At 43.7% G+C, this 22,810-nt stretch overlaps 1 protein-coding gene across 3 annotated transcripts in view; it reads right to left on the reverse strand.

Annotated features, from left to right (window-relative positions):
• WIPI2 (WD repeat domain, phosphoinositide interacting 2) overlaps positions 1–22,810 on the reverse strand; it is a 241,314-nt gene that overhangs the window by 39,477 nt on the left and 179,027 nt on the right. For all 3 annotated transcript variants that reach the window (XM_056534649.1, XM_056534648.1, XM_056534650.1), the window contains exon 8: positions 8,453–8,560. In XM_056534649.1, the coding sequence (XP_056390624.1) occupies positions 8,453–8,560 (108 nt within the window). The remainder of the gene's footprint in view (positions 1–8,452; positions 8,561–22,810) is intronic.

The raw sequence follows: 22,810 nt of genomic DNA on the forward strand, positions 1-22,810 counted from the left end.
TGGGAGCGAGATATAAGGCGGTATATGCTCGGTAATGTCACTCAATAAGGCCTCAGGACCGGAGCTCACACGCTATGTGGCCAGTGTCCTCGGCAGACAGGCCACGCCCCCCTTCACTAATCTTATCACGGGATAAACTTCTTAAGGCTCACAAATTCTGCATTAGAATTCCGCAGATTTTAATGGGATTCTGCTGCATTGTGTACACAGCGGAATTTCCGTGGCAGAAACAGAAATTGCCGTCTATGAGACAGGGAATTTCTAAGCTGTCCTAGCGCAGCGCTCCGCTGTCGGTGGAATGTCCTCACAGGAAATTTTCCACACGGACATTCCATCATATGAACATAGCCTACCTCTACAAATAAAATCCATTTTGAGGGATGCAGATGCAATTTCAGATTTTGGCCAGCTTTATTAATAAAATTATTTAAAGCTGGGGGTCATTGGAATATGCAAAATAAGTAATGGAAAAACTGAAGGATGTTACTTTAATATTAATTTACATAACATGCAGCTGGTGTTCGACAGTGTGCACACTTTGTTGAGTGGTCAAAGCTATAAGCTCATTTGTTTAGAAGTTGTTCTGCACACTTTAAAGTAATACAACTACAATTTCAGGTTAATGGGCAAAAGCTTTAAAATATATTGTTCTGCTATTTGCATGCAACTTTGTCACTTCACATCTTTGTTAATGTGAACACACCCTCACTGATATTTCTTTCCTTAAAGGGGTTATTTGAAAAAAACAAAACCTTTACTTTCTCCAGCGCTCCCGCTGTGCCACCAGTGTCCTGCTCCATTCCCCATCCTCTTCCTGTCAGAAATCGTGACACTTGGGCCAAGAGTGACGCTGGGGTCCAGAGGCAGGACATCACTGTGGCAAGTAATTGAGATACAGTATGACACTGCTGTGAAGTGGCTGTTATTTGCCTCATCTAGACCAGATGTACCAAATTACCTTTAGTAAAGGTACACTTATCTAGGTCTGCCAACAGGTGAAGGTCCGAGTTGAACGCTAAGGACTGATTCACACCTAGTGGCCATGGAAGAGGGGGCGCTGCCTGTTGCAGAACATTATTATTACCCCAATAAGAAGCCACACGGTAAAACATGCTATTGAACTGTGAAAAATGTAAATATACAGCTCCAAGTATGATCTGAATACTGCCACACACTGTGTCTCTGATTATTAAACAGCCATACTGTTTACCTAAGTATAATACCGCCACACACCGTACCCCAGAATATTATACTGCTGTACACTGTTCCTCTGAGTATAATACTGCCAAACACTATACCCTTTGAATATTACAATGCCAAACATTATGAACCTGAATTATTATACTGCCACACACTGTGCCCCTGAGTATAATACTGTCAAAATGCCCCATGCTGGTACTGGGCAGGAAGAAATGTTCCCTTGCAGAGGCCAGTGCCTGTGAAGAAAGAGTGGATGCCTATTCTCGCTGGTTTTCTTAACAGGCTGTAGCTCCAAATGATTAGCAACCGTGGTATGAATCTGGAGTACTGGGAGAGGGGGGGGTTGTATAGGATTCAGCTGTTCCAAGTACAATAATCGGCTATCTCTGTCGGGTACAATAAGATACTTAATATGCTCCCTGTCCATAGGTGATAAATGTTGTTTATGGGAAAACCCCTTTCACCCCTTAAGGACCAAGCCCATTTTGGCCTTAAGGACCAGAGCGTTTTTTGCACATCTGACCACTGTCACTTTAAACATTAATAACTCTGGAATGCTTTTAGTTATCATTCTGATTCCAAGATAGTGTTTTTGTGACACATTCTACTTTATCATAGTGGTAATTTTTTGTGGTAACTTGCATCCTTTCTAGGTGAAAAATCCCAAAATTTGATGAAAAATTTGAAAATTTTGCATTTTTCTAACTTTGAAGCTTTCTGCTTGTAAGGAAAATGTATATTACAAATAATTTTTTTTGACTCACATATACAATAGGTCTACTTTATGTTTGCATCATAAAATTGATGAGTTCTTACTTTTGGAAGACATCAGAGGGCTTCAAAGTTCAGCAGCAATTTTCCAATTTTTCACAAAATTTTCAAACTCAATATTTTTAAGGGACCAGTTCAGGTTTGAAGTGGATTTGAAGGGTCTTCATCTTAGAAATACCCCACAAATGACACCATTATAAAAACTGCACCCCCCAAAGTATTCAAAATGACATTCAGTCAGCGTTTCAACCTTTAGGTGTTTCACAGGAATAGCAGCACAGTGAAGGAGAAAATTCACAATCTTAATTTTTTACAATCGCATGTTCTTGTAGACCCAATTTTTGAATTTTTACAAGGGGTAAAAGGAAAAATGTATACTTATTTTTGTAGCCCAATTTCTCTCGAGTAAGCATATACCTCATATGTCTATGTAAAGTGTTCGGCGGGCACAGTAGAGGGCTCAGAAGCGACAAGGGGATTTTGGAGAGTACGTTTTTCTGAAATGGTTTTTGGGGGTCATGTTGCATTTAGGAAGCCCCTTTGGTGCCAGAACAGCAAAAAAAAAAAAACACATGGCATACCATTTTGGAAACTAGACCCCTTGAGGAACGTAACAAGGAATAAAGTGAGCCTTAATACCCCACAGGTGTTTCACGACTTCTGCATATGTAAAAAAATATATATATATTTTTTCACTAAAATGTGTGTTTCCCCCCCAAATTTCCATTTTTGCAAGGGTTAATAGCAGAAAATACCCCCCAAAATTTGTAACCCCATCTCTTCTGAGTATGGAGGTACCCCATAAGTTGACCTGAAGTGCACTACGGGCGAACTACAATGCTCAGAAGGGAAGGAGTCATATTTGGCTTTTTGAGAGCAAATTTTGCTCAGGGGGGCATGTCGCATTTAGGAAGTCCCTATGGTGCCAGGACAGCAAAAAAAAATCCACATGGCATACCATTTTGGAAACTAGACCCCTTGAGGAACGTAACAAGGAATTAAGTGAGCCTTAATATCCCACAGGTGTTTCACGACTTTTGCATATGTAAAAAAAATAAAATAAATTTCACTAAAATGTGTGTTTCCCCCCCCCCCCCCAAATTTCACATTTTTGCAAGGGTTAATAGCAGAAAATACCACCCCAAAATTTGTAACCCCATCTCTTCTGAGTATGGAGGTACCCCATAAGTGGACCTGAAGTGCACTATGGGCGAACTACAATGCTCAGAAGAGGAGTCATATTTGGATTTTTGAGAGCAAAATTTGCTCGGGGGGCATGTCGCATTTAGGAAGCCCCTATGGTGCCAGGACAGCAACCCACATGGCATACTATTTTGGAAACTAGACCACTTGAGGAACGTAACAAGGGGTACAGTGAGCATTTACCCCCCACTGGTGTCTGACAGATCTTTGGAACAGTGGGCTGACAAAAGTTTTCACATTCACGGACCACTGTTCCAAAGATCTGTCAGACACCTGTGGGGGGTAAATTCTCACTGCACCCCTCATTACATTCTGTGAGGGGTCTAGTTTCCGAAATGGGGTCACATGTGGGGTTTTTGTTTTTTTTGTGTTTGTCAAAACCGCTGTAACAATCAGCCACCCCTGTGCAAATCACCTCAAATGTACATGGTGCACTCTCCCTTCTGGGCCTTGTTGTGCCCCCAGAGCATTTTGTGCCCACATACGGGGTATCTCCGTACTCAGGAGAAATTGCGTTACAAATTTTGGGGGGCTTTTTTCCCTTTTACCTCTTGTGAAAATGTAAAGTATGGGGTAACACCAGCATGTTAGTGTAAAAAATTTAATTTTTTTACACTAACATTCTGGTGTAGACCCCAACATTTCCTTTTCATGAAGGGTTTAAAGGAGAAATAGCCCCCCCCCCCCCAAACCTTGTAACGCAATTTCTTCCGAGTACGGCAATACCCCATATGTGGCCCTAAACTGTTGCCTTGAAATACGACAGGGCTCCAAAGTGAGAGAGTGCCATGCGCATTTGAGGCCTAAATTAGGGACTTGCATAGGGGTGGACATAGGGGTATTCTACGCCAGTGATTTCCAAACAGGGTGCCTCCAGCTGTTGCAAAACTCCCAGCATGCTTGGACAGTCAATGGTTGTCCAGCAATACTGGGAGTTGCTGTTTTGCAACAGCTGGAGGCTGCGCTTTGGAAACAGTGGCGTACCGGACGTTCTTATTGTGGGGGGGGGGGGGGGATACTGTGTAGGGGTATGTGTATATGTAGGGTTTTTAACTTTTTATTTTATTTTGTGGTAGTGTAGTGTTTTTAGGGTAAAGTCACACGGGCAGGGGATTACAGCGAGTTTCCCAGCGCAAAATTTGCTGCATCTCAAACTTGCAGCGAGAAACACACTGTAAAACCCTCGCCCATGTGAATGTACCCTGTACATTCACAGGGGGGGGGGGGGTGCACCAGCTGTTGCAAAACCATAACTCCCAGCATGCATGGTCTGTTAGTGCATGCTGGGAGTTATAGTTTTACAACAGCTGGAGGCACACAGGTTAGGAAACACTGAATTAGAAACAGACAATGTTTCCCAACCAGTGTGTCTCCAGTTGTTGCAAAACTAAAACTCTCAACATGCACTGACTGTCCAGGCATGCTGGGAGTTGTAGTTCATCAACATCTGAAGGGCCAGATGTTGCTGAACTAAAACTCCCACCATGCCTGGACAGTCAGTGCATGCTGGGAGTTGTAGTTTTGCAACAGCTGGAAGAGCACAGATTGGAGACCATTATACAATGGTCTCCAAACTGGGGCCTTCCAGAAGTTGCAAAACTACAACTCCCAGCATGCCCAGACAGCCAAAGGCTGTCTGGGCATGCTGGGAGTTGTAGTTTTCAGACTCCTAGAAGCAGCACTGAAGATCTTCACTGCTGCCTCTAAGGACCATGTACTTACCTACCGGTCCCATCGCTGCTCCTTCACGTGGCCGTTCCCGACGCTGCTCCTCGGTCCCGCCGCTGCTCCCCGCGTGTTCCCCCGCCCCCTATGCCACAGGTCCCCGCGAGCCCCTGCAGCCATCTTACCCCGTTTAGCCCGACTTCCAGGGGCGGGCAGTGTGGGGATCTGAACTTTCACCCCAGGTCACTGTGATTGGTCCACAGGGACCAATCACAGTGATCGCTGACCAGGACCATCAATGGATGGTCCTGGGGGGTGAAGCAGAAGTTGTCTCCTGCTGGAAACAGCGGGACTTCTGCTGGTTAACCCGTGCGATGCGCTGTGCAGCGCCGGGTTAACTGTATGCCTTTTATAAACGGCGGGGTGCGCAAACGCACTGCACAACCCGCTGATTATAAACAGCAGTCTGCGGGAGGGGGTAATGGTGTAGCCTTTTTTGGTTGATCTAAAATTACATGACGCTCACTATTCTTTACATACATACATGTAGTTAAACATATTGAACAAAATCTCTATATATTGGTATACTACACATCTGCATACTGAAAAGGTAGTGAAACCACTGGGCTAGAATACGCAGCCTTAATGACCGCTGTAAAAAGGCGTATCGACAGTCATTAAGAGATTAAATATTTTTGTGTTTGTTCAAGATGACATCAGTATTACACACACAACCCTTAGCTACAAAACATGGAAGAAAAATCAAGAACACCAATATAGTGTCTAGGGTTTGCCTAAAAATTAACTTTTATTACTGACAAGTTAAAATGTAAATCTAACTTAACGTGTACTTGTGTCAACTATCACCACAAATAACAAGGGATGTCCTTGGTGCATATAACGTAAGTGCAGATGGGCTCAGCCCAATCTGGCCCTACAAGCACAAATTACTCCCACCAAATAGAGCCACCGACGCGTTTCTGCCAATACTTAAAATGGCGTCATCAGGGAGGTTCAGAAATTAGTTTAGATAAACATCACAAAATATATAGCAAATATCACATTTGGATATCATATAGTAGGTGACAGATATGCACAGGTCTCTCCCTAACTATTCCTGTAAGGAAAAAGAGTAGAGCCATAGATCGTTCCTGTGAACAAAAATATATCTGTCCCTAAAGAAGTTCAATGTGTCCAGGAACACCAGTCTAATCCACCTAGAAAAACACAAGTACAAAAAGAACCCCGTCAATGTATTGTACCTAGGAGAGAAAGTTAGGGAACTGTATAAAGTCCCTGCTCTTACTCACGGTTTCCTGCTCAGGACTGGTCTCTTACAACCTGCTGTAGCGCAGGGAGCTGCTAGCTCGCAGCTCTACTCGCTTGGTGAAGCGAGATGCCGGCCTCTGACATCACTTCCTGTCAGCTGCTGGATATACTCGAGCGAGCGTGCACGCCTCCATGACGCGCTTGTGGGGGCGTGCGATCGCTTCTGTGCAGATACGGCCGTGCATAAATTACATATCGGCAGCTGAATGTATCGGAATGTGATGTCATTAAATAAATCTTATTTTAGGTTGCTTATCTATATGCACTATATAGAATGAGTAGCTAGTTTGTACTGTATTGTTAGAATGTTATTTCTGATCAAATTTAAATTTAAAACACGAGGTGCATCATGGGGAGTGAAGCAGAGAAAGGGGATATGGTAATCAAACAGGGGCAAAGGATTTTTTTCCCCGTTACTTACCTTACTAGGGCTATCCTATGTCCCCTCCCCCCCTCACAGAGCTATTGGGCAAAATCTTTTGCCCCTGTTTGATTACCATATCCCCTGTCTCTGCTTTACTCCTCATGATGCACCTCGTGTTTTAAATTTAAATTTGATCAGAAATAACATTCTAACAATACAGTACACACTAGCTACTCATTCTATATAGTGCATATAGATAAGCAACCTAAAATAAGATTTATTTAATGACATCACATTCCGATACATTCAGCTGCCGATATGTAATGTATGCACGGCCGTATCTGCACAGAAGCGATCGCACGCCCCCACAAGCGCGTCATGGAGGCAAGCACGGCCGGGGGAGTATATCTGGCAGCTGACAGGAAGTGATGTCAGACGCCGGCATCTCGCTTCGCAGCTCTACTCGCTCTGTGAGCTAGCAGCTCCCTGCGCTACAGCAGGTGGTAACAGACCCCTCCTGAGAAGGAAACCGTGAGTAAGAGCAGGGACTTTATACAGTTTCCCAACTTTCTCTCCTAGGTACAATACATTGACGGGGTTATTTTTGTACTTGTGTTTTTCTAGGTGGACCAGACCGGTGTTCCTGGACACATTGAACTTCTTTAGGGACAGATATATTTTTGTTCACATACACGATCTATGGCTCTACTCTTTTTCCTTACAGGAATAGTTAGGGAGAGACCTGTGCATATCTGTCACCTATTATATGAAATCCAAATGTGATATTTGCTATATATTTTGTGATGTTTATCTAAACCAATTTCTGAACCACCCTGATGATGCCATTTTAACTATTGGGAGAAACGCATCGGTGGCTCTATTTGGTGGGAGTAATTTGTACTTTTGTTATATGCACCAAGGACATCCCTTGTTATTTGTGGTGATAGTTGACACAAGTCAGGCTGCTGCTTCCAAGGCCGGCAGGATATGGTCATGTATAAAAAGAGGCATGGACTCGAGGGACAGGGACATAATACTCCCCCTTTATATAGCATTGGTACGGCCTCACCTAGAATATGCTGTTCAGTTTTGGTCACCAGTCCATAAAAGGGACACTGTATTGCTGGAAAGGGTGCAGAGACGCGCGACTAAACTAATATGGGGCATGGAACATCTTAGCTATGAGGAGCGATTAAAGGAGTTACAAATGTTTAGTCTTGAGAAGAGACGTTTAAGGGGGGATATGATAAACATATATAAATATATTAATGGCCCTTACAAAACATATGGAGATAAACTGTTCCAGGTTAAACCGCCTCAAAGGACAAAGGGGCACTCCCTCCATTTGGAGAAGAAAGGGTTTAGTCTCAAGGGGTGACACGCCTTCTTTACCATAAGAACTGTGAATTTATGGAACAGTCTACCTCAGGAACTAGTCACAGCAGGAATGATTAATGAATTTAAAACAGGGCTAGATACATTCCTGGAACAAAATAACATTAATGCTTAATCCCATCCCTTCCCCCAATATCCCACCACACACCTACCCTTCAATTCCCTGGTTGAACTTGATGGACGTATGTCTTTTTTCGACCGTACTAACTATGTAACTATCTAAATACATGTTAAATTAGATTTACATTTTAACTTGTCAGTAATAAAACGTTTATTTTTAGGCACACCCTAGACACTATATTGGTGTTCTTGATTTTTCTTATAGTATAGCTATCAGACGCAGGACTACATCTCTCTGCGCTCCTTGTATGACTACAAAACATGGAAAAATAAATAATGATGTACTTTATGCTCAATTAAACAAGAGTGATGCATGTGGTAAAGGTTATTTCTTAAACACTTAAACCTTCGCAATTTAGTAGTTAATTAAAACACAATGTAGTCAAACAGAAAACTGATACATACTTTTCCTTGACAGTCTCCAACTTGAAGATGTGCACAGTCTCTGTATTACTTGAAGCAGAAAGAAATGTGCCATCCATGCTGAATGCCAGCGAAAATATTGTCACACACCTAAAGCCATGGATTAAGGAAAATATATTAATATATCATATTGACATAGATTCAAGCAACATGATTATGTGGTGGCGATCTTCAAAAAGGGCTCTAGGTCTTCCCCACTTAACTATAGACCAGTAGGCTTAAAAAACTATTAAAGGGGCTAAAAAGGGACAACATACAGGAAGTTGTAGGGGGTAATAGTATTATAAGCCAGCATAGTTTTACTAAGTACAGAAGTAAAGCCAACCTAATTTGCTTTTATAAAGAGGAGAATGGAAGCCTGAACAGAGGGGCGTCTGTGGATATATAGTGGGGAACAAAAGTATTTAGTCAGCCACCAATTTTGCAAGTTCTCCCACTTAAAGAGGAGAGAGGCCTGTAATTTTCATCATAGGTACACCAACTATGAGAGACAGAATGGGGGGAAAGAATACAGGAAATCACATTGCAGGATTTCTAATGAATTAATTGGTAAATTCCTTGGTAAAATAAGTATTTGGTCAGCTACAAACAAGCAAGATATCTGGCTCTCACAGACCTTTAACTTTGTCAAGAGTCTCCTCTGTCCTCCACTCGTTACCTGTATTAATTGCACGTGTTTGAACTTGTTATCAGTATAAAAGACACCTGTCCACAACCTCAAACAGTCACACTCCAAACTCCACTATGGCCAAGACCAAAGAGCTGTTGAAGGACAACAGAAACAAAATTGTAGACTTGCACCAGGTTGGGAAGACTGAATCTGCAATTGGCAAGCAGCTTGGTGTGAAGAAATCAACTGTGAGAGCAATTATTAGAAGACATGGTCTTGTATGGAAGACATACAAGACCACTGATAATCTCTCTCGATCTGGGGCTCCACGCAAGATCTCACCCTGTGGTGTCAAAATGATCACAAGAACAGTGAGCAAAAATCCCAGAACCACACGGGAGGACCTATTAAATGACCTGCAGAGAGCTGGATCCAAAGTAACAAAGGCTACCATCAGTAACACACTAGGCCGCCAGGGACTCAAATCATGCAGTGCCAGACATGTCCCTGTGCTTAAGCCAGTACATGTCCGGGCCCGTCTTAAGTTTGCTAGAGAGCATTTGGATGATCCACAAGAGGACTGGGAGAATGTCATATGGTCAGATGAAACCAAACTAGAACTTTTTTTTGGTAAAAACTCAACTCGTCATGTTTGGAGGAGAAAGAATGGTGAGTTGCATTCAAAGAACACAATATCTACTGTGAAGCATGGGGGTGGAAACATCATGCTTTGGGGCTGTTTTTTCAGCAAAGGGACCAGGATGACTGATCCGTGTAAAGGAAAGAATTAATGGGGCCATGTAGCGTGAGATTTTGAGTGAAAACCTCCTTAAATCAGCAAGGGCATTGAAGATGAAATGTGGCTTGGTCCCCAAACACACCGTCCAAGCAATGAAGGAGTGGCTTCGTAAGAAGCATTTCAAGGTCCTGGAGGGGCCTAGCCAGTCTCCAGATCTCAACCCCATAGAAAACCTTTGGAGGGAGTTGAATGTCCGTGTTGCCCAGCAACAGCCCCAAAACATCACTGCTCTAGAGGAGATCTGCATGGAGGAATGGGCCAAAATACCAGCAAGTGTGTGAAAACCTTGTGCAGACTTACAGAAAACGTTTGACCTCTGTCATTGCCAACAAAGGTTATATAACAAAGTATTGAGATGAACTTTTGATATTGACCAAATACTTATTTTCCACCATAATTTGCAAATAAATTCTTTAAAAAAAATTAATCAGACTGATTTTATGGATTTTTTTTCTCATTGTGTCTCCTTATAATTGAGGAATACCTAGGATGAAAATTAAAGGCCTCTCTCATCTTTTTAAGTGGGAAAACTTGCATAATTGGTGGCTGACTAAATATTCTTTTCCCCACTGTATGGGGATTTTATTTATTTCTCTTTTTAAACCTGTGCAAAGGAAAAGTAAACCAGTTGCTCATAGCAACCAGTCAGATCGCTTCTTTCATTTTTCAGTAGCCTTTTTAAAAATTAAGGAAGAGATCTGATTGGTTGCTATGGGCAGCTGACCAACTTTTCCTCTGCACAGGTTTTGATAAATCTCCTCCATAGGGTTTAAAAATTTTGCTAAAGCGTTAAACACTATACTAGCCCATCCTTTTCCTCTCACCAACCTATTTGTCTACATATTATTCATTAGCTATATAGCAGTTTCCCCTCTTTTCAGTTGTCACTTACATGCAGAGAGTGCGATAAAGACTTCATCCTGCCAACTACTGTGTTTCTGTCCAAGTTTCTTTCTAAAAGCAGCCCCCACCATCCTAAGAGACACAGACCACATGATTTTTTTCCCCCTACACTGATAAGTTATATGTGAATGGTCAGAACTCTGGCAACTGAAATTTAATGTGAATAAGTGCAAGGTAATGCACCTGGGGCGTAAAAACCCTTGGGCAGAATATAGAATATTTGACACAGTCCTGACCTCAGTATCTGAGGAAAGGAATTTAGGAGTAATTATTTCAGAAGACTTAAAGGTAAGAATACAATGTAATAGAACAGCAGGAAACGCTAGCAGAATGCTTGGATGTATAGGGAGAGGTATAAGCAGTAAAAAGAGAGAAGTGCTCATTCCGCTGTACAGAACACTGGTGAGGCCTCACTTGGAGTATTGTGCGCAGTACTGGAGGCCGTATCTCCAAAAGGATATAGATACTCTAGAAAGAGTTCAGAGAAGAGCTGCTAAACTAGTACATGGATTGCAGGATAAAACTTACCAGGAAATGTTAAAGGACCTTAACATGTATAGCTTGGAAGAAAGAAGAGACAGAGGGGATATGATAGAGACTTTTAAATACATAAAGGATATCAAAACGGTAAAGGAGGAGAGCATATTTAAGAGTCTTTTCACACGTACAGTATTCTGCACAGATTTGATGTGCAGGATTTCAAGCTGTGCTCAGTTTACATTGAAATCTGCAGCAGAAAATCCTGCGCATCAAATCTGCACAGAATACTGTACATGTGAATAGACCATAAAAGAAGAAAAACTACCACAAGAGGACATAGTTTTAAATTAGTGGGGCAAAGGTTCAAAAGTAATATCAGGAAGTATTACTTTACTGAGAGTAGTGGATGCATGGAATAGCCTTCCTGCAGAAGTGGTCATTGCAGATACAATGAAGGAGTTTAAACATGCATGGGATAAGCATAAGGCTACCCTTCATATAAGATAGGGCCAGGGACTATTGATAGGATTCAGATTATTGGGCATACTAGATGGGCCAAATGGTTCTTATTTGCCGACACATTCTATGTTTCTATGTTTTCTTTATGCTGAGAGGAGTGTGGCTTCAGCCAATAAGACACTGAATCTCTTTGACAAAGGGCAGGAGGGTGGAGGCTGCTCTCAGAGGGAGCTGGACGGCAATGAGAGCAGAGCTGCAATGACTGTTGAGACTTGTAGTGTAATGCTGCAGGGGGAGGAAAGGATGGCAAAGAATATTAAGCAGCCAGAGAAGACAACAGGAGGCCACATGGGCCATGCATATCGGGCAGGATCATTTACAGGGAACATATCCAGCTAGTGTGGTGGCTTTAATGCTTTCACATACCGTATTTATCGGGGTATACCACGCACCGGCCTATAACACGCACCCTCATTTTACCAAGGATATTTGGGTAAAAAAAGTTTTTTGCCTCCCCCCATCCCCGGTGGCATAATTACCTGAGTCGGGTCCGCGCTGCTGCAGGCCTCCGGCGTGCGTCCCCGGCGTCGTTGCTATGCACGGCGCGGCGCACTGACGTCATGCGCCGCGCCGTTCAGCGCATAGCAACGACGCCGGGGACGCACGCCGGAGGCCTGCAGCAGCGCGGACCCGACTCAGGTAATAATGCCAGCGGGGATGGGGGGAGGCAACGGGGCAGCGGCGCCGGCAATGGGTGCCGCTGCCCCTTCTCTCCCCCTGGCTGTCGGCGCCACTTCTCTCCCCCTGGCTATCGGCGCCGGCAATGGGGCGCCGGCACCGATAGTCAGGGGGACAGAACGGGCAGCGGTGCCGATAGCCAGGGGGTGAGAAGGGCCGACAGCAGCGCTCTAGACCCCAGGGAAGGCAGGGGGAGAGAAGCGGGCAGCGACGGCCTCTCTCCCCCTGCCTTTCCTGGGGCGGTATCGGCGTATAACACGCACACAGACTTTAGGCTAAAAATTTTAGCCTAAAAAGTGCGTGTTATACGCCGATAAATACGGTATGTAATAATAAATCATTTTTGCTCCACGGGAGGTTTCTGTCCCTTAGGACACCTACGTTGCGGTTTGACATGTGCACCGCTCCAGTCATATATATGTGTGTGTGTTTATTTATGTGTGTGTGTGTATATATCTATATATGCCCAAATGCAGATCCAAGAGCAAGAACAAAGACTGCTACAGCACGCAGATAAATGCAAAAAGCAAGTGGTTTTATTCCATTTTCAAATGCAACATGAAATGTTTAAGTTGCCCATGCAGCCTTTTTCAAGCATCATGAAAATGGCTGCATGGTCAGCTGAAACATTGCATGTTAAATTTGAAAATAGAATTAACCCCTTCAGGACATCAGGTTTTTTCATTTTTTCATTTTTGTTTTTTCCACCTCCCCTTCTAAAAATCATAACGCTTTAAATTTTCCACCTACAGACCCATATGAGGGCTTGTTTTTTGTGCCATCAATTTTACTTTGTAATGACATCAATAATTTCCCCACCATAGCCAAAGCATAGCATCGATCAGTGTTATTGCCGCTCGACTGCTCCTGCCTGGATCTCAGGTACAGAGCAGTCATTCGGTGATCGGACGCTGAGGAGGCAGGTAAGGACTGTCCTCATGTCCTGCAAGCTCATCGGGACACCGCGGTGGTCCCGATCAACCCGGCTAAAATTTAAAAATTTTAGACACAGCGATCATCTTTGATCACCACGTCTAAAGGGTTAATACCAGACATCACCGTGATTGGTGATGTCCGGTATTAGTGACAGGTCCTGCCTTTCATTAGCCACTGGGACCGCCTCGATTTGACGAGTCACGGCGTGACCCCGCATTATAGAACAGGAGCGACGAAGGGCATACAGGTAAGCCCTGCATCCTTAAGAGGTTAAACTTTTATGAGGGAAGGGGTTAAATCCCATTTATTAACTTTTTTTTACACTATTTTATAGTCCAATGTCCAGATTGCATACACTGCTCAATGAAATGCCATAGCATAGCATAGATCAGTGTTATCTGTGCTCGATTTCTCCAGGTTGCTGATTGAGCCCACATTATAAAAGTGGAGTAGGACAAGGGCGTACAGGTATGCCCTTCGTCCTTAAAGCATACCTGTCAGATCCCACAAAAAAAAAAAAAACTTATGTTACTCAGTACCTAATCCTGATCATGTACTTTTTTTTATGTCTCTATCCCCCATATCTCACTAAAAATAGCATATTAACCCCTTAAGAAAGCAGCTCATTTTCACCTTAAAGACGCAGGCCTTTTTTTGCTTATCTGACCACTGTCACTTTAAGCATTAATAACTCGGGGATGCTTTTACTTTTCATTATGATTTCGAGATAGTTTTTTCGTGGCATATTCTACTTTATGTTAGTGGTAAAATTTTGTCCACACTTGCATCATTTCTTGGTAAAAAATTCCAAACTTAGATGAAAAATTTGAAAATTTTGATTTTTTTTTACTTTGAAACTCTCTGCTTATAAGGAAAATGGACTTCCCAAATAAATTATATATTGATTCACATACACAAAATGTCTACTTAATGTTGGCATCATAAAGTTGCCATGTTTTTACTTTTGGAAGACATCAGAGGGCTTCAAAGTATAGCAGCAATTTTCCGATTTTTCACAACATTTTCAAAATCAGAATTTTTCAGGGACCAGTTCAGTTTTGAAGTGGATTTGATATTAGAAATACCCCACAAATGACCACATTATAAAAACTGCACCCCTCAAAGTATTCAAAATGACATTCAGAAAGTGTGTTAACCCTTCAGGTGTTTCACAGGAATAGCAGCAAAGTGAAAGAGAAAATTCAAAATCTTCATTTTTTACACTCGCATGCTCTTGTAGACCCAGATTTTGAATTTTTACAAGGGGTAAAAGGAGAAAAATGTTCCTAAAAATTGTAACCCAATTTCTCTCGAGTAAGGAAATACATCATATGTGTATGTGAAGTGTTCTGTGGGTGCACTAGAGGGCTTAGAAGGGAAGGAGCGACAATGGGAATTTGGAGAGTGAATTTTTCTGAAATGGTTTTTGGGGGGCATGTTACATTTAGGAAGCCCCTATGGTGCCAGAACAGCAAGAACCCCACAAGGTATAATATTTTGGAAACTACACCACTCAGGGAACATAACAAGGGGTACAGTGAGCCTTAACACCCCACAGGTGTTTGACGACATTTCGTTAAAGTTAGATGTCTAAATAATTTTTTTTTCACAAAAATTCATTTTTTTTTATCCCAAATTTTACATTTTTATAAGGAGTAATAGGAGAAAATGTCCCCAAAATTTGTAACCCCATCCCTTCTTAGTATGGAAATACCCCTTGTGTGGACGTCAAGTGCACTGTGGGCGCACTACAATGCTCAGAAGAGAAGGAGTCACATTTGGCTTTTGGAAAGCAAATTTAGCTGAAATGGTTTTTGGGAGCATGTCACATTTAGGAAGCCCCTATGGTGCCAGAACAGGGTAAAAAAAAAAAAACACAGAACATACTTTTTTGGAAACTACACCCCTCAGGGAACGTAACAAGGGGTACAGTGAGCCTTAACACCCCACATGTGTGTGACGGCTTTTAGTTAAAGTTGGATGTGTAAATGAATTTTTTTTTCACAAAAATGCAGGTTTTTCCCCAAATTTTACATTTCTACAAGGGGTAATAGTAGAAAATACCCCCCCAAATTTGTAACCCCATGTGTGGGCATCAAGTGCTCTGCTGGCGCACTACAATGCTCAGAAGAGAAGGAGCGCCATTGAGATTATGTAGAGAGAATTTGGTTGGAATAGAAGTTGGGGGCCTTGTGCATTTACAAAGCCCCCCGTGGTGCCAGAACAGTGGACCCCCCCCAAATGTGACCCCATTTTGGAAACTACACCCCCCACAGAATTTAATAAGGGGTGCAGTGAGTATTTACACCCCACTGGTGTTTGATAGATCTTTGGAACAGTGGGCTGTGCAAATGAAAAATTACATTTTTCATTTTCACAGACCACGGTTCCAAAAATCTGTCAGACACCTGTGGGGGGGGGGGGGGGAATGCTCACTGCACCCCTTATTACATTCTGTGAGGGGTGTAGTTTCCAAAATGGGGTCACATGTGGGGGGGGTCCATTGTTCTGGCACTATGGGGGCTTTGCAAACACACGTGGCCTTCGATTCTGGAAAAATTTTCGCTTCAAAATCTCAATGGCGCCCCTTCTCTCCTGAGCATTGTAGTTCGCCCGCAGAGCACTTTACACCCACATATGGGGTATTTCCATACTCAGAAGAAATGGGGTTACTAATTTTGGGGGCCATTTTTCCTATTTTCCCTTGTGACAATGAAAAATTTAGGGTAACACCAGCATTTTAGTTAAAAAAAATGTTTTTTCATTTTCCCAGCCAAATTTAACCAAAATTCGTCAAACACCTGTGGCGTATTAAAGCTCACTATACCCCTTGTTACGTTCAGTGAGGGGTGTAGTTTCCAAAATGGGGTCACATGTGGGTATTTATTTTTAGGGGTTTGTGAGAACTGCTGTAAAATCAGCCACCCCTCTGCAAATCATCAATTTAGGCCAATTTAGGCCTCAACTATACATGCGCTCTCACTCCTGAGCCTTGTTGTGCGCCCGCAGAGCATTTTACGCCCACATATGGTTATTTCCGTACTCAGGAGAAATTGTGTTACAAATTTTTTTCCTTTTACCTCTTGTGAAAATAAAAAGAAAAGTATGGGGCAACACCAGCATGTTAGTGTAAATTTTTTTTTTTTTTTTTACACTAACCGGCTGATGTAGACCCCAACTTTTCCTTTTCATAAGGGGTAAAAGGAGAAAAAGCCCCCCCAGAAATTTGTAGTGCAATTTCTCCTGAGTCGAGGAAATACCCCATATGTGGCCCTAAACTGTTACCTTGAAATACGACAGGGCTCCGAAGTGAGAGAGCTCCATGCTCATTTGAGGACTAAATTAGGGATTGCATAGGGGTGTACATTGGGAATCACAGGCGTAGAATACCCCTAACAGGGTGCCTCCAGCTGTTGCTAAATTCCCAGCATGCCTGGATAGTCAGTGGCTGTTCGGAAATGCTTGGAGTTATTGTTTTGCAACAGCTGGAGGCTCCGTTTTGGAAACAATGCCATATAATAGACTTTTCATTTTTATTGGGGGGGGGGGGGGGGACAGTGTAATGGGGTTTTTATGTAGTGTTTTACCCTTTATTATGTATAAGTGTAGTGTTTTTAGCACTGGCGCAGGTTTACACTGAGTTTCCCGCTAGGAGTTTTTGCGCTGCGGCAGAAAATTTGCAGCAGCTCAAACTTGAAGCAGGAAACCTACTGTAAACCTGCCTGTGTGAATGTACCCTGTACATTCACATTTGGGGGGGTGGGGGTAAACCTCCAGCTGTTGCAAAACTCCTTTTGCAACAGCTGGAGGCACACTGGTTGGAAAACCTTCAGTTAGGTTCTGTTACCTAACTCAGTATTTTACATCCAGGGTACCTCCAGCTGTTGCAAAACTACAACCCCCAGCATGTACCTATCACAGAAGTGCATGCTGGGAGATGTAGTTATGCAACAGTTGGAGGTACGCAACTACAACTCCCAGCATTGCAAGACAGCTGTTTGCTGTTTGGGCATGCTGCGATTTGCAGTTTTGCAACATCTGGAGGGCTACAGTTCAGAGACTACTGCACAGTGATCTCCAAACTGTGGCCCTCCAGATGTCGCAAAACTACAAATCACAGCATGCCCAAACACAGCTGTCTCGCCATGCTGGGAGTTGTAGTTGCGTACCTCCAACTGTTGCATAACTACATCTCCCACATGCACTTCAGTGATCAGTACATGCTGGGGGTTGTAGTTTTGCAACAGCTGGAGGCACCCTGGATGGAAAATACCCTCGCCGGCATGGGGAGGGTGGGGGGGTCTCAGGACCCCCCCTGGGCATATGCACGGGATGCCTGCTGATAGATATCAGCAGTCATGCCGGTCCGGTCCCCGACCGGCTAGCGGCGGGGACCAGAATTCACACGGGCGTATCCATACGCCCTCCGTCCTTAAGGACTCAGGATGCAGGGCGTATGCATACGCCCTTTGTCCTGAAGAGGTTAAACTTGCTAACTGCCACCTCAATTCTGTCTTGTAGAGGGAGCGTGTCCCTCTATTGCCTGCACTGTGCATGACTAAGCTTTCTCCCTTACTCTGCTGACTCACTGGTCTCGGGAGCGAGCCTGGAAGCCCTATTCTGTAACCCCTTCCTCTCTGGTTTTATGCTGTATACACACACACACACATAAGGAATTATTATTGGATATTGCCTGTACTCTACCACTAAAGACAATATGGTTAATGTATAACTTATATCTTCCTATATCATTTATGTGTCATCCTTAGGGAGTCCTGTAATGCTAGGACGTGTAGTTTTGGAATAGTTGGAGGTAAAATGTTTGGATAACTTTTTTTTTTTACAGCAGTGTTGCCTTCCGCCGTGTGCCTACAGCTTTTGCAAACCTACATCCTTTGGCTGTCCAGGCATGCTTGGAATTGTAGTTTTGCAACAGCTGGAGGCTCATGATTGGTAAAATTCTTTGTTACAGCAGTGTTGCTGTAAGCTGTGTTCCTCCTGCAGCCTTGTCTAACAGCAATCTCTTGTCCATGACCCTTGGACAAGCTGATGCTGCTGTGGGACTCCATGTCCCAGGAGGTATGGGGAGCCCTAGTGGAGTGATTTTCAAAGGCAGCTTTCTTTAATAAAATGTTTTTTTATTTTTTAAAGTAGTATGAACATATAAGCATTTTTTTTTTTTTTTTTAATATCTGACAGGACGCCATCATTGGCCACACTAATATAAATTTGATATGTTTTTATTATGGACTCAAATATAATGGAATGCAGTCGAATGTCATGGATGGAATGGGTGTTGGCAGGACTAGCTCCAGGAATGATGGTTGATGCAAACAGCTGATTACACAATCATTTGCTTTTATCCTGTTCAAAGCCATACAATAAGCCTGGAACCTGAGTCATAAGAATGGAGATGAGCTACAGTTCCTGTTACCTCCAATAATATAAGCCATAAAACCAGCCCCTGCAGTGTTGGATACAATGGACTGCAAATCATCCTGTCAGCCCACCAAGGTGTGGTTCTCGAGGAAACTTGGAAGGACATCTGTCAACACAGAATGGGACAACAAGAGGATCCCCCACACAAGAAGACATCAAAAGGACAAGAACTGATTGCAATGCAAATAAACTAACTGTTCTGATTGGCCATGGAGATGTCTTGGGATGGGCAATGTATGGGTAATATGTGTGGATGACTGTTACTTATATATATATATGTTACTTATAGGATGAGGAGTTAGAGAGAGCACTTCCTACCCCCTTCCTATCACCTTCCCCTCTTCCATGCACCCCTATCCCTTAATTAGTTAGGTTCCCCCTTTGTATTTATATGTATAGATTGTAATAAACCCTTATAAAGATCCAGTTGTCCTCAATCAATTAGTAAGGCACCCCAAAACAAAGCAGTTTCTACACCATTTAAGTGGTGAAACCACCTGCTCTTTGCATTTATCCGAGTGCTGCAGCCAAAAACTAACAGATTACCCAACTTTGCCCGGTTTTCCCTACCTAATCCTTGCGAGGGGAAAAGCAACATTGGAATAAGTTCTTGTCCTCATATCCAGTCTTCATATCCCAACCTCAGGTGGGCTGAGTATTGATGGAAAGATTGTAGGTAGGTGGAAAGATTTGTGGGGGTGACTTGAAAGATGGGCCGACGCACAAAAAGGGTTGAAAACAGAAAAGGTGTGGCTTTCCAATTTAAGCGTAGCTTTGCAATATGGGCATGACTTACAGGAGGGGTGTGGCTTGCAAACTGGACTGACGCACTCACCCAGATATGCAGAGCGAAGCTTATGGAATAAGGTACCAGAAGTCCCATGGACTTTCATGGGAGTTCAGACAAAAAAAAACCTCTCATGTAAGGGGGTAGAGGTTAGGTTTAATTAAACTATTCTATAATTTTTATTTTACATATACATAGCATGTCTACCAAGTAGGGATCGACCGATTATCGGTATGGCCGATATTATCGGCCGATAATCACGATTTTGGGCATTTTCGGCAATTACCGATAATGCTCCGCCCCCCGCACCGCTACCGCCCCCCCGCACCCCCCACCGCCCCGGCCCCATTGCCCCCCCTATCCCCGGTTTTATAATTACCTGTTACCGGAGCCCACGCTACTTTTTGCTCCTGCTGCGTCCTGCGTTACGCTGTGCGCAATGACGAGTGACGTGCGCAACGTGACGTCACCGTCAGTGCGCACAGTGACAGTTCAGGAGGACGCCACCGGAGCCAGATGTGGAGTGGACCCCGGGAACAGGTAATTATAAAACCGGGGATGGGGAAGGCAATGGGGCCGGTGCGGGGGGACGGTCGCAGTGCGGTGGGTCGGGGGGGGGGGGGGGCGGTCACGGGTGCGGCGGCGGTTGCGGCGGGTCGGGGGGGGCGGTCGCGGGTGCAGTGGCGGTGCGGCGGGGGGAGCTGTGGCGGTGATAGGTCTCAGGACCCCCGGACAGGCAGGGGGAGAGAAGCGGGTGGCGGTGGCGGCCTATGGCACCGCAAAAGCCACTGCAGTGCATTGATTTAAAGCGCCCGCTTTAAATCAATGATCTGCAGCGGAGTCGCGGGGGGAGAAATAGCCAATAACTTATACCGGAATATCGGTATAAGTTATCGGCTATCGGCCCTAACCTCCACCGATTATCAGTATCGGCCCTAAAAAAACGATATCGGACGATCCCTACTACCAAGTATTATCAAAATATCTTTAGCCATTTGGAAGTTATGCTGGAATATACATTTTCCATAGACTTGCAAGGGAATTTAAACAAAAACCCTGACAGAACTTTACTATCTTATATTCTTAGTGAACATATAAGTAACATGTGTATCAAGTTTCATCTAAATATCTTCACCTCCAAATGGCTGATGCTGAAACATAAACACACACATGCACACATTGATAATATATATATATATATATATATATATAAAAACATACATACTCCTTTAGGCCAAAGAGTGGTGGTCAATCATCCCTACTCTGATTTCTCCCTGATTTTATTCACTACTTCTTAGTCTTTCGATTGCATACACTGAACAATGCTGTGCCATAGCACAGCACTTATCAGTGTAAGCTCTGCATTATTAGACTGCAAAGGCAGCATGCAGTATCAGAGCACCGATCTGACAGGACCCAATACACAGGGTTATAGTGCGGATTATCCAGATTAAAATTAAGTTTTACTTACCCAGAACTGTGCTGCTGTTCGGGAGATACACCAGGTATTAGCTTTCAATGCAAAAAGCCAGCTTTGAGGAATGGAGGCAAGAGCACTTCCCTGCCTCCTTCCCTTCTGCTCGCATATGCCCAACCACCTCAAAAATATTTATGAGCCCCCCCTTCTCCCATGTGAGCGCAAGGCAGGCGGGCATATAGGAGCAGATGTGACAGGCAGGGATGCCTGCTTCCAACTCCATTGCACAAAGCTGTCTATTGACATATTAGCAATGGAGGCTAATTCCGAGAGTTTCTCCAGAACAGCGGTACCGAACTGGGTAAGTGATACATCACTTTAACTCCAGTTCATGTACACTATCACCCAACTGGGTTTAGTGTGGGTCAACCAGCTGTCGGTTTCCCCTTTCACTTCTGTATTAATGATATAGAGAATGGAATTGACAGTTCTGCTTTTATCTATGCAGATGACATCAAGTTTTGTAGCCCTGTACAATCTAAGGAAGATGTGCATAAGCTGACTGACACACATTCAGGGGGATATTTATTAAAACCTGCGTAGAGAAAGAGTGGTGCAGTTCTCCATAGCAACCAAATTGCGGTTTTCATTTTTTGTAAAGGTCTCTAAAATTGAGAAAGAAGCTGATTGGTTGCTATGGGCAACTTCACCACTCTTCCTTTACACAGGTTTTGATAAATCTCCCACTGATGTATGTTTGAGCATCTACTTGGCAAATAAGGTGTAGGGTACGTTCACATGTACAGGATCTGCTGCATACTTTTACTGCATATTTTATCTTAGAACAAAATAACATTCATGCGTACAGTGGGGCAAAAAGGTAGTCAGCCACCGATTTTGCTAGTTCTCCCACTTAAACTCTTCGCATGATTAACTATCTATTGCAGTATGAAAAAATACACCTAACTAAGGTCGGCCAGGAACTTTATGCACAATTAAAGGGGTTCTCCGCCCTTAGACATCTTATCTAAGTAAGATGTCAGCTCGCCGGGGTCCCGCTGCTGGGGACCCCGGGGATCACCACTGCGGAACCCCGCTATCATTACTGCGCAGAGCGAGATCGCTCTGCACGTAATGATGGGCAATACAGGGGCCAGAGCATCGTTACATCACGGCTCCGCCCCTCGTAACGTTACAGCCCGCCCCCGTCAATACAAGTCTATGGGAGGGGGCGTGGCGGTCATCACGCCCCCTGCCATAGACTTGCATTAAGGGACCAGGCCGTGATGTCATGAGGGGCGGAGCCATGATGTCACGCTGCTTCGGCCCCTGTATCTCCCGTCATCACGCACAGAGCAAACTTGTTCTGTGCAGTAATGATGGCGGGGTGCCGAAGTGGCGATCTCCGGGGTCCCCAGCAGCGGGACTGCAGTGATCTAACATCTTATCCCCTATCCTTTGGATAGGGGATAAGATGCCAGGGGCGGAGTACCCCTTTAAAGGCAATTCAGGGTTTTAGTGCTCATTCTAAGTACGGTGTGCTAGAATCCAAACTACAGAATCATTTGGAACAATTTAAAAACAAAATAAAAGATTTTTTTTTTAAAACACAAGAAATATATCAGGGACTTTACAGATTTTGCTCAAGATCAAGTATATACTTATCGTGGCTATAAGAACTCATATCCACATACAATAAGCAATTACCAAGGACAACCAAATAATAGAGCCACTGATATTTCTGAATCAGAGACATCTGGTACAGAAGGATT

This window comes from Hyla sarda, chromosome 8 (genome assembly GCF_029499605.1).
Source record: "Hyla sarda isolate aHylSar1 chromosome 8, aHylSar1.hap1, whole genome shotgun sequence".
In the NCBI taxonomy this organism is placed as follows: Eukaryota; Metazoa; Chordata; class Amphibia; order Anura; family Hylidae; genus Hyla; species Hyla sarda.